This window comes from Rhinopithecus roxellana, chromosome 10, assembly GCF_007565055.1.
Source record: "Rhinopithecus roxellana isolate Shanxi Qingling chromosome 10, ASM756505v1, whole genome shotgun sequence".
Classification (NCBI taxonomy): domain Eukaryota; kingdom Metazoa; phylum Chordata; class Mammalia; order Primates; family Cercopithecidae; genus Rhinopithecus; species Rhinopithecus roxellana.
In genome coordinates this window covers 139,270,975-139,288,778 of record NC_044558.1, presented here as the reverse complement: position 1 = coordinate 139,288,778, position 17,804 = coordinate 139,270,975, and the positions used below count along the sequence as shown (strand labels likewise).

Below are 17,804 nucleotides of genomic sequence, written 5' to 3'. Positions count from 1 at the left end.
GATCTGAGATTTCAACTTAATACCAACCATTAAAAGTCTGTATCAATACACCAAAAAATACAATTTATTCCTAGTCTCCTTTTATGTTAGCTCTAAATGTTAATAATAATTGTCTTAGGTACAGCGAAATAAAATGTATCTGCTGGATTAAAAACAAAAACAAAAACTCAGGGTTATAGTAATATTACCAGCTCTCACCCCATCAGAAAGAACATTAACAAATACATTGTTGGCACACACGAAACACAAGACCTTTTATTTTCTTTTAGTTACCTGACAAATCTGAAGAAACACATTCATAGGCTAAAGTGCCTCAAGCTGTTTTAGATCAAAAATACCTAAATGTGGATATAACAAGTTATTCTCTTACTGCAAATCTGCTATGAAAATGTATAAAAATTGAAGGGTCACAACCAATTGATTTCTTCAGGAGATCATGGTGCTTATAGCAATGTCCCAATTGTGAGCCTTCCTCAACTTTGACAGGCCAAAAAATCTAAATTAGTGGTTCTTAAAATGTAGTTTCCAGAGCAGCAGCCCCCACATCACCTGGGAACTTGTTAGAGTTGCAAATTATTGGGTCCTACCTCGATCTACTGAATCAGAATCTCTGGGAGGGGGCCCCATGTTCATAGGCTGATGAGTTCTCCAGGTGATTCAGATGTTCCTTCAAGTTTGAGAACTGATCTGAATGAAAGGCTCCTCAATTTGTTTTTCTTTTGCTGCCTCCGTTCATTCCTAACTTGTAACTTCATGCTTAATTAACTTCTGCCACTCATCATAAATCTACTCATTGGAACTGCCCTCAAGCGCGGCTGTGTAAGTGAGGATGCTCCATCAATCATCACCACCTTGACTCACCCAGAAAAGCATCTGTGGATTCCCTGCCCCATCCTCAACCTTGGCTGTTCTTGGCTCAGCTGCAGCTGCTACACAATGGGGATTGCAGCTTTCAGAGGATCCATCCAATTGGCCATCAAGACTGCTCTACTCATTGTTCACATCCTTCTCCATAAACCATGCATGTGCACATGGTCCTCATGTTGCCTATGCCACGCCCTCTCTGCCAACTTGCACGTGACCCTGCTGCTCATGGCTGCTGAGATTGCTCCCTGCAAATGTTTGGTGACTTGCTTAATCCAGAATGCTGGGCTTTGGCTCCACATGACCCTCTGTCCACTTCTGCAGTGGATGCTGGATTGTGCCACTGCACTCCAGATTGGGCAACAGAGTGACACCGTGTCTCAGAAAGAAGGAACCAAAGAGTAGCTGGGGTTTTAATAGTTGTTCACGTCGGAGGGAAATGAGGAGGCCCTGGTATCCTGAAAACTGTCTCATGTTCTTCTCAGTACTCAACACTAACTTCCACTTGACTGGATGCTTTCTCTGTCTTCACAAGTCATATTGCTATATTTGGGCATATCCAAAGATAATGAGATAAGTAAACCAGAAACCTTGCTGTCAGTGTTCATTAGTTCATTGTAATATGAACATGTGTAAATGTAAATTATCTAGAAAATTCCAATAAATTCCGGACAACTTATATCTTATAAAAGTGAAACCCTATTTGCAATATGTCACTTATTTCAAATGTGGATTACTTCTCTTATAGTTTACAATATTGAAGAATATTTTCATCCTACATATTTCTATCACTAAAATGCTCAACTAGTGAGCCCATTTGGTTGTGGACCTGTCAATCACCACTGCATTGGTGTAGGAGTTAGAGGACATCTGTGTCTCTTCTACAGCTTTCATATCAAAATACGGAGTGAATGATTGAATATAGTTTCCAAAAATGCTCTTACAGGGGTTTGATAGATGAAGCTACTTTTGGCTATCTCTGTTTCCAACATCATCCACTAAAGGATGACTCTGCCAGTCTGAAAATGATATGGCAGGTGATGCTGCCTTGGAAAAGCTAACAAGGAATAGTGAGTTCCGTGGATGCTCAACACTCACAGACCAAGAGAGACTCCCTGACCTAATTCATTCCAGCCGTAATTTGCTGCCTTCTCTATAACCAGAAAAATAGTTTGGGGATCTGCATCACCAGACTCGAAGACTTCTCAGGACACTCGCCTAGGCTGTCATTCCCTGTGAGCAGTGTCCTGAGCCAACACCACTGTCAGTCGGTATTGGGGCTGATACAGAGCATTACAGCCAACCGTTCTTCTCCACATTGTATTAAACCAGGTAATGCAGGGAGGAAGTGCTAAGGTCACTGTCTTTTTAAAACACCTTTGCAGAAATAGTAAAGCCATTTCCCAAGTCCACAATACATACAAAACTTAATTCTCAAGAAACAATAAAAGAGAGAAAAGCTCATCTCAGAACAAGCTAGTTATCATTTCACTAAAAAATACGGAAAAGTTGCTAGCTCAGTATTAGTTGTTTTGTGCTTAATACAGCTCCTCTGATTAAATCAAAAGTGTTATTCCTCTCTGCTATGGAGAGAACTTTCTTATTTCTCCCTCTCACAAATGTCTCATAGGGAGTTTGTTTGTTTACCTCCTTCAGATCCTGCACAACGGCGGTGAGCCTCTCATTTTCTGCCTGTACATTAGTGACCACAGCCCGGCTCTGTTTCAGCTCATTCTGCATCTCCAAGATCTTCCCCAGATAATAAGCCTCCTTTGATGCTGACTCCTGCAGAAGTGTTTCCTCCCGAGTCTCTCCATCTTCAGCAACCTTCCGGTGGATGGAGAAGGACTGCCCAAATGCCTGCAGAGTATGTGGGAAGAAACAGAGTGCACAATGAAATGCATCCTAGCCCTCTTTTCAGACTTGGGAAAATGTTTTATTCTGCTTATATGTGTAAGAAAAGCTACTGTGCAAGACCCCCGAAATATAACAGTCTAGCAGCTCTCATTGATGCTTGAAATAATTCAATTCACTTAACAAGGAAAAAGAAAATTTTAAAATACCTTGCGAAAAAAGATGTAATGCATTACAGAAAACTTGAAAAACGTTGCTTGCTTTATGTTCTCATTTTTCTCAACAACTCTTATCAAGAAATAGTTCAGTGCTAATAAGCCCATCAAAATTCATGTCATCTTCATTTTTTAAAAAATTCCACAAATATTTTACAAAAAAGAAAACAATCATTTAGTGTGCTTTCTAATATATTGGCAGTAAGGACAGTCCAATTATAAACAGTATCCTTAAGACTTAAAATTACCAAACAGCATTTAAATTGCCCAGTACCACAAAAAAAGACACTGAATATCATCTCTGTATAAGAAAACATATATGTCTGTTTATTTGTGCAAAAAGAAATACAGGAGAAAAAAAGTAGAAACTAAACTGGTTACTTATGGGGTGGGTGGGAATGGGGTGGGAAGAACGGGAGAGTGAGATGTGACAGAAGGGATAAGGTGGGATGACACTTTTCTGAAATGCCTTTTCACATAGTTCTTCTTTCTTTTTGAGATGGAGTCTAGCTTGTCACCCAGGATAGAGTGCAGTGGTGTGATCTCGGCTCACTGCAACCTCCGCCTCCTGGGTTCAAGCAATTCTCCTACTTCAGCCTCCCATGTAGCTGGGATTACAGGCGCCCACCACCACGCCCAGCTAGTTTTTGTCCTTTTAGTAGAGAAGGGGTTTCACCATGTTGGCCAGGCTGGTCTCAAATTCCTGACCTCAAGTGATCCAACCGCCTCAGTCTCCCAAAGTGCTGGGATTACAGGCTTGAGCCACCGTGCCCAGCCCCTTTTCACAGAGTTCAGACTCTAAGAACTATAGTCATGTTTCACATCTCCCAAATAAATAATAATTAAAACCAACCTGTCGGTATTGAGGGAACCCAAAATGGAACACAAACAGTAACAAAAGAACGTAGCTGTATTACAAATGAAACCAACAGCCACCATGAAAGAGGTAAGAAAGAAAATATCTAACCTAATTTTGGAAATCAGTACTTTTATTATATACCTTAAGACTAGACAAAAAGGACTGTATCCAAACACTATATAGTCTTTCTGGTAAACTTGTTTCATAGGGATTATGGAAATCACAGTTCTGAAACTTCTTTACATATATACTAGGATTGAGCAAATAAGTAAATATATTGTAGATAATGAATGCCAGGTTTCTAATTGTTGGAGAAAAAGCCACGAGTAAGGAAAAAGAGATATCTAAAAGGAAACTAGTGGTATTGAGTTGTAAGTGGAAGTATCAATAAGTGGATAAACTTTTTGTTTTTAATAGGTAGATAAATATTCATAGGTATACAGATATGGAGAGAGAGGGAGAGAGAAACATGTTCGTGTATGTGTATATACAGACACATTATTTTCTAGCACTGTAAGGAGAGAGCCTAGAAGCAATGATATACCAGTAGCAATGAGCATATCCAGCACCCAGATTTTGTTTCTAAATACCAATCTCCAGTAAAAAGAACTAGGGTCTTTGGAGAAGTTACTGATTCTAGGACTGGAGCAAAATAAGCCTGACACATTTTGTGATGCCAGAGTTAAAAAATGCATTTAAAAGGTGACGGGGATGTATCAAAAGGAGACAGGAGCCTGTCTGAAGGGGCTTCCAATGGCCAAATCTGAGATATTTTGAGAAAAAAATTATAGTAATTAATTATATCTCCACATTAACATAATAAATGAATAAATGGCAGAAGAAAGAACAGCTCTTCCTTACAGTAGAATTCTAATAATATAGAAGGAATGATGGAAATAAAATGTATCAGCATTTAGCAAACATTAATAATTGTTACAGGTAAGAATCATCAATAGAATCTAAAATTAATGGGCAAAAGTATGATGAGTAACAGGATGTTTGCAGAGTCTTAAAGCGTCTCCCCTCAAAGTACTTATTAATTCTAATGGGAAAAATAGTAACTTTGCAGTGGAGAAACCTGGTAGACACCACCTTATCTAAGTGACCAAAACTTAGATCAACAGCAATGAGACATACTGACATCATATGCCCTCTGATGTAATACTCTGGGGGCCGGGTGCAGTGGCTCGCATCTGTAATCCCGCTCTTTGGGAGACAGAGGTGGGAGACAGATCATCTGAGGTCAGGAGTTCGAGACCAGCCTGGCCAACATGGCAAAACCCTGTCTCTACTAAAAATACAAAAATTATCCAGGTGTGGTGGTGTGTGCCTGTGGTCCCAGCTACACAGGAGGCTGAGGCAGGAGAATCACTTGAACCCGGGAGATGGAGGTTGCAGTGAGCCGAGACTGTGCCACTGCACTCTAGCAGGGCAACAAAGGGAGACTCCTTCTCAAAAAAAAACAAAAAACAAAAAACCACTGGGAAGGGCACAACATCACTTCAATGGTAATTCTTATCCTAAGAAAACATCAGACAAGCCCAAAATGGGGACGTTGTACAAAATCACTGGTCAGGACTCTTCAAAAGCAGTAAGTTGCAAAAATTATAGAAAGACTCCTCCAGACTAGATGAGACTAATAAGGCGTCACAATTAAGTGTTGTATGGGATTCTGGATTGGATCCTGGGCTTTAAAAAGGACACTAGTAGGACAATTGGCAAACTGAAATAAGTTATTTAGGTTAGTTAGTGATGCTATTGTACCAACATCAATTTCTGTTTCCTCCACTGTACTATGGTTATGTAAGATGGTAACATTTGGGGAAGTTGCATCAAGGGTACATGAAAATCAGTGTAGTATTTTGGGGCAACTTTTTTCTAAGTCTAAAGTTATTTCAAACAAAAAGTTAAAAAATAAATAAACATAGTCTCTGCCTTAAAAGAGTTGATAGATTTGGTCAAATACTGGCACACAGAGTCATGAAAGAAGAGGACACGAACACCAAGAAGATACTATATTCAATGAGAAGTACTGTGGCTTTCTGTCATAACTTGTGATTTTATTACATTTTGAAATTTAAAATGTCATAGCAGGCTGGACCCAGTGGCTCATGCCTGTAATTCTAGCACTTTGGGAGGCCGAGGCGGCAGATCACTTGAAGTCAGGTGTTCGAGACCAGCCTGGTCAACATGGCAAAACTCCGTCTCTGTTAAAACACAAAAATTAGCTGGGCGTGTTTGTGCATGCCTGTAATCCCAGCTACTTGGGTGGCTGAGGCAGGAGAATCACTTGAACCTGGGAAATGGAGGTTGCAGTGAGCCGAGATCATGCCACTGCACTCCAGCCTGGGCAACATAGCGAGACTCTGTCTCAAAAATAAAATAAAATAAAATGTCGCAGCATATTGCTTTTGGACTATGCTATCATCTATGAAAAGATTAGGCTGGAATGAACCTGTGAAACTTAGTTTCACATTTGTTATAAACCTTAAGGCGGAAAAGATATGTGTTAATCAATGTAAGAAACAACTTATAAAAACAATCTGGTACTCCTCCCTAAATTACACTCACAGAAACAGAAATTTAAAAAAACAAAAACAAAAATAAGAAACACTTAAAACCCATGTCTGAGTTAAACTACCTTAGAATCTTGACATGGATCAAAATCAAAAGATAGTCCCTAAGCATCAATGAGACAGAAATATTCCAGTATCGATGTCCATCTGTACATACAGAGTAAAATATTGCTGGTGCCTGGCTTGTTCAGTCTCTCAACAGAAATTCTTATTTGAGTAGTCAGATTTCCAGATGTGGTGATAAGCACAGGTACTCATGAATAGATGAGAAATTATCTTTGCAGATGGTGTTGACTTTGCTCTTACATCAGTAATGATCAGATTCTAAGGTCAATTCTGAATTCAGTACCCATTAAAAGGCCTCTGGAGGGGAAGCGTCTGATAGCCTCTCTGCCTCTCCCCACTGTGGCCTGCTGAGTCTTCAACAGATCATCACCCTGCAAAGGATTCCTCACTATATAGTCAAGTATTAGCACAATTTAAAATTAGCACAAACTGTGTGTCAAGAACCCCAGCTGGCTTTTTTTTTTTTTTTTTTTTTTTTCCCACAACTGTTTCCCCATTTCTACATACAGGAAACTGGAAATGTCTGTCACAGGGCCATTTTCTTCACTCTGCCAGAGTAAAAGCAGTAATTTGGCCAGTCTGTGGCTCTCGTATTTTTCGCAGCACACAGGCAATGCTCTCTTGCCAGCTAAAACAACCCCTAAAGTCTTAAGAGCAAGTGACTTTATTATTCCACCCATGATTTAAAGTTTTCAAAAAGTATACTCTGGATCTAGCCCCAAAGGAGATAAACATTTCAGATACAGAGCCAGAATAGATTTTCAAAAAAGAATCAAGAATTGAAATTGCAAACATCCAAACGTTGATAAATCCTCCATTCATATTTATTCCAGTTCAGAAACCTTAACTGAACATATGGGTTTCCAAAATTAGCCATGATATTTATGAAGAACTTAGCCCTTCACTGGACCTGATTTGAAAAACAATGAAAGTATATGCGGTTATCCAAGGACACTAACCATGTTTTTTACTTCAAATAGCAAAATAACACCAATCCTGCACAAGCTAGAGGTGCCTCATGATCCGCATTTGCAAATCCACTGAGAACTAAGAACACTATTCAGAAAATGGCTGCTTTTAAGAAAGGGAGGGGGAAGGAGAAAACACTCCTATTTTAATTTAATTCCTAACTGTCACCAACTAGAATTGGGCATGACACCCAACTGACATCTATCATCTGGCTACTTGTTAAAGTTGATTTACCAGACTTGTCTGGCTCCACCAGGTACCTCCCTCCTCCATCGCCTCCTGAGTATCTCCTGACAAAGCTAGGCCTGATAGAAGGGAAACAATGTTTTTCAAGGTTACTGAAGCTGCATTTTTGGCTGAAATCATAAACTAGCTTCAATCTGTATTTATAGGAGCTATAGGGTAGTCGTGCTTCTAGTTATATTTTGTTCAGATCGCAAATTCCTTTTAGGTACTGCAATCATTTCATGGGTAATTTTTGTTTAAAATAAGTTGAAGTAAACTGACATTTTTCTATATACGTTTAGAATGTATTATGATTTCTTGTCATGTCTGTAGCTATAATTGCACAACATCACTTTTAGTATATTCCATTGCATGGAGCAAATTTGCTTTAAATTAGATGTGACTGTAAGTCCAGTTAGCTATATAATAAGTACTTTGTTTTCTCCTTCTACTTATATGACTTCTTAATGCAAAGAAAATTGATATTTTATGTGTTCATATTCAGGATGATATGTTAACTAATAAACAGAAATTTCATACCCATTATTCTTTATAATATGAAAGATAAAAGAAATAAAAGTTTGACTAATATATTTAATATCACTTTATCTTTAAAATGTTCTCTTTGGTCACAGAATTTTCATTCTTTCATCTTAAGAACTGTGGCAGAACGTGTACTAGGTCACCCAATGACATTAGACAAAATACTTTTGATTTGAAACTGCAAAATAATACTAAAATTCATTCGTTCATTTGTTATTCGTTCACTCGGCAAGTATTTACAAAGCACTGTACTATGACAGGCACTGCTTTAGGCACTGGAGGATTCAGCTATGTTCTGGGAAAACAAAAAACAAAAAACTCTGTGGTCCAGAGCATGTATTCTAGTGGAACATAAACAAATCATTAGGTGCATGGCATGGCATAGTGTTGAAAAAGTTCTAAGAAGAAAATGGAAGGCAAGATAAGAACATAGGCTAGCAGTACCCAATGGAACTTTCTGTGATGATGTATCTGTGTTGTCCAATATGGTAACTATTAGCCACACGCGGCTACTGAGCTTTTGAAATGTGGCTGTATGACCAAAGTACTGAATTTTTTATTTTATGTCATTTAATTAATTTTAGTTGTCATATATGGCTAGTGACTACTATGTTGGACAGGAATAGAGGGCAACCCAGGTGTGTTCAGTGGGAACCTCATATAGAAAGGGCAGTCAGGGAAGAGGTGACCTTTGGGCAGAGACTGGAACAAAGTGAGGGAGTGACCTAGAACCTGGCCTTTCCCCCAGGGCTTACAGCACTGCTGTGGTGCCTCTTTAGAGACAATCACTGGCCATTCTTTATAGTCTCTTCTGAAGTATTTTAAGATCTGAGTGCTCCAGAGGATATTCAGACATAATCTAACTTGTAGGAAGAAAAAGGTTGCCTAGTGGCCTGACATGCTACCTTATCCTCCCCAATGAACTAGTTTACTTTATTTGAACACAACAAAAATTATCTGACCAATTACCTTTCTGTTGCCTCAGCAGAGAGGAAATTCAGCATTAAACGCTCAACAGCAATAACGAAAATACCTTAAGGTTTTGGTATAATTATCTCTGTTTTCTCTACATTGTTCTGCATTTTTATTGTGCTTATCCCATTGTATTGGTTTCTTCTACTTCAAACATTTTTGGAGTAGAAAGCATATGAGTTATAATCACATCAAATGGTTAAAATGATGCTTAATTACTATTTGTTTTAAACGAATTCTTAATAAAAATCCTTCTTAAGGCATGGAATTTGAGAGTTTAAGAGGTATGAAAGCTCTTCTAATGATTCATCCTTATTCCATGAAAAACACTGAGCCCAGACTGGGCGCGATGGCTCACGTCTGTAATCCCAGCAGTTTGGTAGGCCGAGGCGGGTGGATCACCTAAGATCCACCTGGCCAACATAGTGAAACCCCATCTCTATTAAAAATACAAAAATTAGCCAGGTGTGATGGCAGGTGCTTGTAATCCCAGCTACTCTGAAGGCGGAGGCAGGAGAATCGTTTGAACCCAGGAGGCAGAGGTTGCAGTGAGCCGAGATTGTGCCACTGCACTGCAGCCTGGGCAACAAAGTGAGATTCTGTCTCAAAAAAGAAAAGAAAAAAAAAAGAAAGAAAACACTGAGCCCAAAGGATCTGATGAAGCACAAAAAATAGGAAGAACCCAGCTAAACATATTAGAACTGCCTGAGAAGTGTCTCTCAAACTACTGCTGCATATTCCAGCAGCAAAGAGTCTTAGAGAGTAGATTCAATTAGAAAAGAGGAGCTCACAGGAGGCCAGGCAACCCAGAAGTGCCCAGCCAGGAGAAACCAGTTTCCATGTTGCATATGGCTCAAAAGTTAAGAGGAGACATTAGGTCTCCCTGACAGACGCAAGCCTGATCCTTGAAAGGGCAGATGTACTCATAAAAGGCCAAAAGAAGTGAAGAGTGTGGGCTCCTGAGCTGGACCAACTCTGCCACTTACTGTGTGACATTGGGCAAATTACATAACATTCTGTGACTCCATTTTGTCATCTGTAAAATGGGGATAATAATAGCTTCTTTCTCATACTGCCATGAGGCTTAAAAGTCTATGTATCACTTGGAACAGACCTTGGTACAAATATAGTAAGTACTCAATGACTGTTGGCTATTATTAGCAGAAAGACGACATGCTTTGGAATCAAATCCATTGGGGTTTAATGCAAATGCATTTGGGTTTAAATCTGCCTCCTCTGAAATCTTTGGCAAGGTTTTTAAGTTCTATGTTTCAGTTATCTCATGTGTAAAATGAGAACAATAACATCTACCTTAAAGGTAAGAAGAGCCTAGTCCTAAAAGGCAAGGATATCAGATAAGAGATATAAAATTCGTACCAGAATGCCTCGGACACAGTAAATGCTTATTAAATATCAATCCCAATCCTCTTCTCTTCCGACCTTGGAAAGTCTCAGATTGAACACTGGCGAGTTGTTGCTCCCTCTGGTTAAAGGTTTTCCTCGGACTTATCCAAGACTCAGGTGGCCGTTCACCTCATTATGAGAGCAGCTCCCTACTTATTTGTGAAAGACTCAACCTCCTGCTGGGAAAGGAGTCCTGATGTATCTTCTTTCTCATTAAGTCATTTAAAATGTACAAAGAAAAACACAGAGAAATTTCTCGAGGCATAGGCTCTTACGGTTTATATTAGCAAAGGACGCAGTTTTTTTTTTTTCTCTTAACGAGAATTTTTAATTCTTTCTTAACTTCCTCAGTGTTTTCTAGCTTTTAACCTAACTCCCACCCAATTATAAATTCCATCCATTTGGGAAACACAGAATATCTAATTACCAATTTTTGATTCTCATTTTGTATTCTGAAAACCATTTTTCAATAATCATAAAAACAAAAGACATGCATTTTAAAAGAGATTATTTTTTTAAATCGATCACATATTCTTAACTGATTTAATCATCACATTACATGCCTACCGAGTATCATTCAAGTAAATAGCATATCATATTTTCTATACTTCTTAACTAAATATTCTATGATAACCTGGTGTAATACCCCAGGTTTTTCTAAGATAATACCCAATAGCCTATTATTTAGATATATCTTTATTTAAAGCCTGGATTTTTTTCTAACCCTGATGGTTCATAATTTGTACCTCTATTTGCTTAATAAACTCCCTTTCAACTGTTCAGAGTGTTTTTTTTTTTTTTTTGTATTTTGTGGTTATATATTGAATATGCACAAAAAATTTATGACAAAATATAAGCACAAAACGTAACATTAAAATAAATTCCTGTAGTTTAAGAAAGGGACCAAGACCCATTAGCCTCAAAGGCCTCTGTCTGTCCTTCCTCGGTCCTCTCTCTCTCGTTGTACCCTTGGTCACTCCCCAAGGAAACACTATCCTGCATTTTGTACTACCATTTTCTTTATAGTTTACCATATATGTATATTTCTATAAATAAAATGCTGTTTAATATTGTGATAAAATACTGTTTGTAAAATTCATATGATGAAATCCTTCCATATGCACTCTTTTGCAATTTGCTTTTGGAACTCAACTTTAAATTCCGTTTATTCATTCTGATTAATGTAGTTGCAGTTACATTAATGTAGCAGATAAACTGCAGCTACGTTAATGTAGTTTTCATTGTTATAGTCTACTGGATATATACCTCATATTAATAATCCATTCTCCTGACAATGGATGATTGGATTGTTTCCAGTATTTTGCTATTATAAACAATGTAGCTATGAACACTCTTGGGCATTTCACTTAGGCTAGTACTTTTCAGAATACATTTGCTGAAGGAAGAGTTTTCTTACTTTTTTTTTTTTTCAGATGTTGTCTTGCTCTGTCTCCCAAGCTGGAGTGCAGTGGTGTGATCTCTGCTCACTGCAACCTCCACCTCCCAGGTTCAAGTGATTCTCCTACCTCAGCCTCCTGAGTAGCTGGGATTACAGGCATGTGCCACCACGCCCAGCTGATTTTTGTATTTTTAGTAGAGATGGAGTTACACCTTGTTAGCCAGGCTGGTCTTGAACTCCTGACCTCAGGTGATCAGCCCGCCTTGGCCTCCCAAAGTGCTGGGATTACAGGCATGAGCTGCTGCTCCCAGCCTGGGAGAGTTTTATTTCTAATCATTGTGGGCTAATGCTTTTTATTTGTGAAATACAATCAAAATAAATTACTATATGCATATTCCTACCATGCGATCCAACCATTCCACTCTTAGGTATTTATTTATTCAAGAAAGCATGTGATCACATAAAGATTTATACACAAATTTCATAACAGCCGAAATGCAAACATTTGAAATATCCATCAATTGGTGAATAAAAAACCAAGTTGTGCCATATCCATACAATGGAATACTAATCGGCAGTAAAAAGGAGTAAACTATTGATATATCCAACAACGTGGCTGAATTGCAAAATATTATGCTAAGTAAAATAAGCCAGACAAAAGCAAGAGTACATTCAGTAAAATTCCATTTACATGAAATTCTAGAGAATGCAAACGAATCTATAGTGACAATAGGCAGATCAGTGGTTGCACTGGGGAGGGGACAGGAGTGGAGGATTATGAAGGGATATGGAGGGGCAAATGGTAGAGATTACAAAAGGACCAGAAAATATTTTAGAGAGTGATGGATATGTTCATTATCTTGGTTGTGTTGATGATTTCACAAGTATATACATATGTCAAAATTGACATACAATAAATTGCACATATTTAAAGAGTGCAATTTGATCAATTATACATCAACAAAGCTGTAAAATCATAAATATTAGAAAAATATGAGAAAAAAGCACAAAATACAAGCCTCAATATTTCCATCATAAAATTTGACGTAAAATTATATTTCAATAAATTTAATCAGAAGACAAGTGATTACAAAAACTGTACCATTATTCACTGAAACTATGATTCATATAAACTACTTATCTTGCTGCAGGTCTGTAGGAAATAATTTGCAAACCAGCACTGGCCCCCAGGTACCATTTGAGTAGCATTATCCTAAGCCACATGTGCAAGAGTTTCTCAAGCAGTGGTTCTCAACCTTAGGAACCCATTAGAATCACCTGGGGAGCTTTTTAAAAACAAAGACATAGAGATTCCATCTCCAAATATTCTGAGTTAACTAATTTGGCAAAGAGATTCCCAAATATTCTTGGTTCAAGGGACACTACTAGGTGGCTCAATTTTTTCAGGGTTCTAGGCACCCCTAGAACAAATTCCTAACAATTCCATTTAAGTAGTTAGGTCCAAAAACCTCAACAAGTCTTTTTGTCCTAACAATGCAGTAGCTGTTTGAAAAATCTGTACGAAAATACCAAAGAAAAAAGTTTTATTTCATTCTTAAATAACCTCAATTACTTATTAATGGAATATGTGCACTCGTTGGGCACTACACAACTTCTTAAACTTTGGAATCATATTGGACTCTACCACCCTTATTTCCTCTTCCATATTGATTTTCATGATACCTGCTTTTTGTTACAGCAACCACTGAAAACCCAGCTTTGCATAATAGAAAGGGATGCTGCGTGGGGTAACATTGAGACTGAACTATCTTGAGCTAGTAATTCACATTGTGTTCAACAGATGCCAAGTAACACCATGTTCCCCTTGAACATTTAAGATATCCCAGGGTCTTCTGTGAGTTTGCTGTGGTTCCCCAGGGCATCTTGGCATACCATTTGGGAATCACAGGTCTGGGGTAAGGGCCAGGTGTAAGTATTCCTGACATGCTCATTTTGGGAGGCTAATATATTATGCCAGGCTTGAGAAGCACTGCTCTGGAGTGTGGGCAGTGTTGTAGATTACACACAGCTTCAACTCTTCCTGACAAGGCTGAAGAGTTCTCCAAAGTGGCTGTACTAATTCAACTACCAGCAGCGGTGTCTAAGGGTTCCTGTTTGTGACTCTACATCCTTATGGTTGTTTTTTAAGACTTAAACATTTTGGCCGCCCTGGAGAGTGTGAAACAGTATCACCTGGTGCTTCTCATTTGCATTTCCCTGACTACTAATAAAGTTACGTAGTTTCACATTTTTATTGACCAGTCACATTTTCACTTTTTGTTTTTTTTTAAGACAGGGTCTCCTCTGTTGCCCAGGCTAGAGTGCAGTGGCATGATCACAGCTCATTGCAACCTCCACCTCCCAGGCTCAGGCAATCCTCCCACCTCAGCCTCCCAAGTAGCTGGGAACACAGATGCCTACCACTACACACAGCCAATTTTTGTACTTTTTGTAGAGATAGGGTTTCACCATGTTGCCCAGGCTGGCCTCAAACTCCTGGGCTCAAGCAATCCACCTGTCTAGGCCTCCCAAAGTGTTGGGATTACAGATGTGAGCCACCACACCCAACCTCACATTTCCACTTCTGTGTAGTTTCTATTCAAGGCTTTTGTTCATTTTTCTCCAGAGTACCTTTTTCCTTTATTAATTTGTCAGTTACATGTATGGCAAGTATCTCCCTCGAGTATTTATGGGTTGCTTCTTAACTCATTTTACAGTGCTTTTGATGAAGAGAAGTTCCACGTTCTAAAAGACAGGTTTCTGTTTCCTAATGATTTGTTAGTTACATGTTATTGTGCCAGACCCCTATTGACTTTGATAGGGATAGCACCAGGTTCGAGAGGCCGAAGAAGAGACCCAGAGCCAGCAAATGAGATCTAGGGCTTCTCGAGGGGACTTACATATGCAGCGGTCCAGTGGTGGCATGCTGGATGGGAGAACCACTACTGTTTCTAAAAAGTAAGCAGTTTATATAGCATTTTTACTTAGCTCCCCTCCTGCAACCTTCACCTGGCAACCCTCCATTTTTGGATTCAAAATGGGCCTGGGGTTCAGATGTTCCTCATAGATAAGGAATCAATCTCTGGGTTGGCCACTCCCGGGTTCCTCAGCTCGGAACTTCAAACACACATTCGTCTTAGACCATAGGGTCATTCTCAGAGTATGCTTCAGTTGTTGCTGTCAGGTGTGACTGCCATATATGTGTACGGCACATATTTCTCCCAGTGTGTGGTTTTTCTCTCCTACTCTTTTAGCAATGTCTTTTGATGAAGTAATTTCCTTGATTTTAAGATGGTTCAATGACCAAACCTTTGCCTTATAGCTAACACTATTTGTAAATCCTTCCCTCCTCCAAGGTCATAAAGCTATTCTCCTGTACTATTTCCAAAAGTTTCAAAGTTTTGCCTTTTATAATTTAAGTCCCTTAATCTCCCTGAAATTGATTTTTGTGTATGAAGTACAGATCCATTTCAATTATTTTCTGAATGAATAATCAATTTCCCGTGCACCATTTAATGTATTACCCCTCCTATCCCACTGATGTCGAGTGCCAACTTAGCCATAAATCACACTGACATGAGTGTTTCTGTTTCTAGGCTATCCTATAATGTCCCACTAATGGTCCTAAGATATCTAAGTAGGAGCCAGTTCCCCTGAGACAAAAGGGGTATCTGACATCATCTAAACCGTATTCATTAAGTTATTCTAACTTTGGGCCGGGTGCAGTGGCTCGTGCCTGTAATCCCAGCATTTGGGGAGGCTGAGGTGGGCAGATCTCTTGAGCCCAGGAGTTCAAGACCAGCATGGGCAACATGGCGAGACCCCATCTCTATAAAAAATAGAAAAATTAGCCAGGCATGGTGGTGCACACCTGTTGTTCCAGCTACTTGGGAGGCTGAGATGGGAGGACTGCTTGAGCCTGGAAGGTCGAGGCTGCAGTGAGCCAAGATCACACCACTATACTCCAGTCTGGGCAACAGGGTAAGACCCTGCCTCCAAAAAAATAAATAAATAAACAATAAACTTTGAAATATCTGCATCATAACTGGACATCATTACTAAGGTATCCTAATGGCAATCTATAAATGAAAACAATGTTACTTTGTATAAAAGAAGCAAATACATATCAATGCTGAAGTTTAGTCAGGAATATATAAAACCTAGAATTTTTTCCTTTAAGTAATATATATAATTGTTAAAGAAAATACAGGTAATACCAAAAAGCAGAAAAAAAATTACCCCTTGGATTACCTTTTCTCACCTACCCCTATAATTTGGGCAAGTTCAGGATCTCCAGATTTTTTCCCACAATTGCCTACTGGGCCCCCTGAAGTCCTGAACACTTGTTCTTACTCACCAGGTTTTGGGTCTCAAACTAGGACCTGATCTTCTTTCCTGGTGAACCTGGCTCAACCAAACAGACGCCATCTGCCCAGGCTGGCAGCTGCCCATGCTTCCTCTGCCTAAGCCCTCCCGAGGTTCCTAGTTTTTCTTTTTGTTGGCACAGTGATAAATGTCAGGAAATCTTGGGTTAAAAAATGGTGGGCAACCACTGTCCCATAAGTATTATATATGATCAGTGTTATTTCTGGTGGTTCACATCAGCTTCTTCTGGCTGAGTTAAAAGCTAGTCTCTTATTACTAAAGCCGCCAACCAAATACAGAGACTTTAAGAATCAGCATAAGGAAAGTATATGTGCTCAGCAAGCAATCTAAGAGGAGATTGCTTGCTTAGCAGAATACGTCTGTTCAGAAGCAAAACAAATGCACACATTTTCTGAGTATTATAACCAGAAATAAATTCTCCAGATTTTCCATAGATTCTGGTTTTTTTTTTTTTTTTAACAAATACGAATAAAATATAGGTAAACTATTTTTTCTGGGTCTTGGCCAATGAGTATCTTTATCATTAAAATGTAAATAAAAGGAAGAAAACTTAAATCATCATAAGTTATATTCTGGGTCCTCAAGTTTGAAAGTAATACATTTCACATTCCATTTCCCAATTAAAAATGAAACCTATCTCCAGGAAGAAACAATAATTTTCCCCCTAATTTTCCCTGCTCCCACTTTCTTTTTTCTTTCCACCATCCTCCTTCCCTCCAATATTTATTGAGTGCCTATGCATTTAGGTGCCAAATCGCTGGAATACTAAGGCTTCATTACATTGTATGAAGAAGTCCAGTGGTTTCATTTAAATGCAAGTTTTGTATAAAAGCACATCTATCCTTTTAAAGGACAACTTGTTAAGACATTCATTTGATTCAGCTCAAGAAAATTAACTGAAATGAGCTGAGGCATTGTGACCCTACTACAATCCTCCTAGATAAGAGTATCTCAGAGGAAATTCTTCTAGCTGGAAGCTCAGAGAAGGAAAGCCTTGTTTCAGAAGAAAGAACCATAGAAAGGAGATTTTCTTTCAGGAAAAAAGTTATTTCATACTATTTCACAAGAAAAATTACAGTAGGCTCTTTTGAAGGCCAAGATGAAAGTAATGAGGGACCATTCCTGATCTTGCAGTTAGTAACAAAAAGCAGTATTGACAGGGAGTTACCAACATGACCTCGACTTTCTTAAAATTCGGTTGTGACTAGGATATAGGAAACAGATCAAGAGGCTTTTAGTATTAAGAAAAATGTTTCTTGGACATATTGTTTCCCTTGTTCCGTATTTGGACACTTATATTCTTATTGGTTAAGAAACTGAATCAACCGTATCTTTTGAATGTGCCTTCTAGTCCTCATGTAAAGTAATGTGATCTTTCACTTGAATTTTAAAAAAACTACCTCAGTCTAATAATCAATATTTATAATAACATTATTCCCTATGTTGCATATAAGGTTCAGTACAATCATTAT

At 38.6% G+C, this 17,804-nt stretch overlaps 1 protein-coding gene across 4 annotated transcripts in view; it reads right to left on the bottom strand.

Annotated features, from left to right (window-relative positions):
* Positions 1 to 17,804, bottom strand: part of BICD1 (BICD cargo adaptor 1) — a 266,606-nt gene that overhangs the window by 158,398 nt on the left and 90,404 nt on the right. For all 4 annotated transcript variants that reach the window (XM_030939518.1, XM_010370979.2, XM_030939519.1 and 1 more), the window contains exon 2: positions 2,512 to 2,724. In XM_030939518.1, coding sequence (XP_030795378.1) covers positions 2,512 to 2,724 — 213 coding nt within the window. The remainder of the gene's footprint in view (positions 1 to 2,511; positions 2,725 to 17,804) is intronic.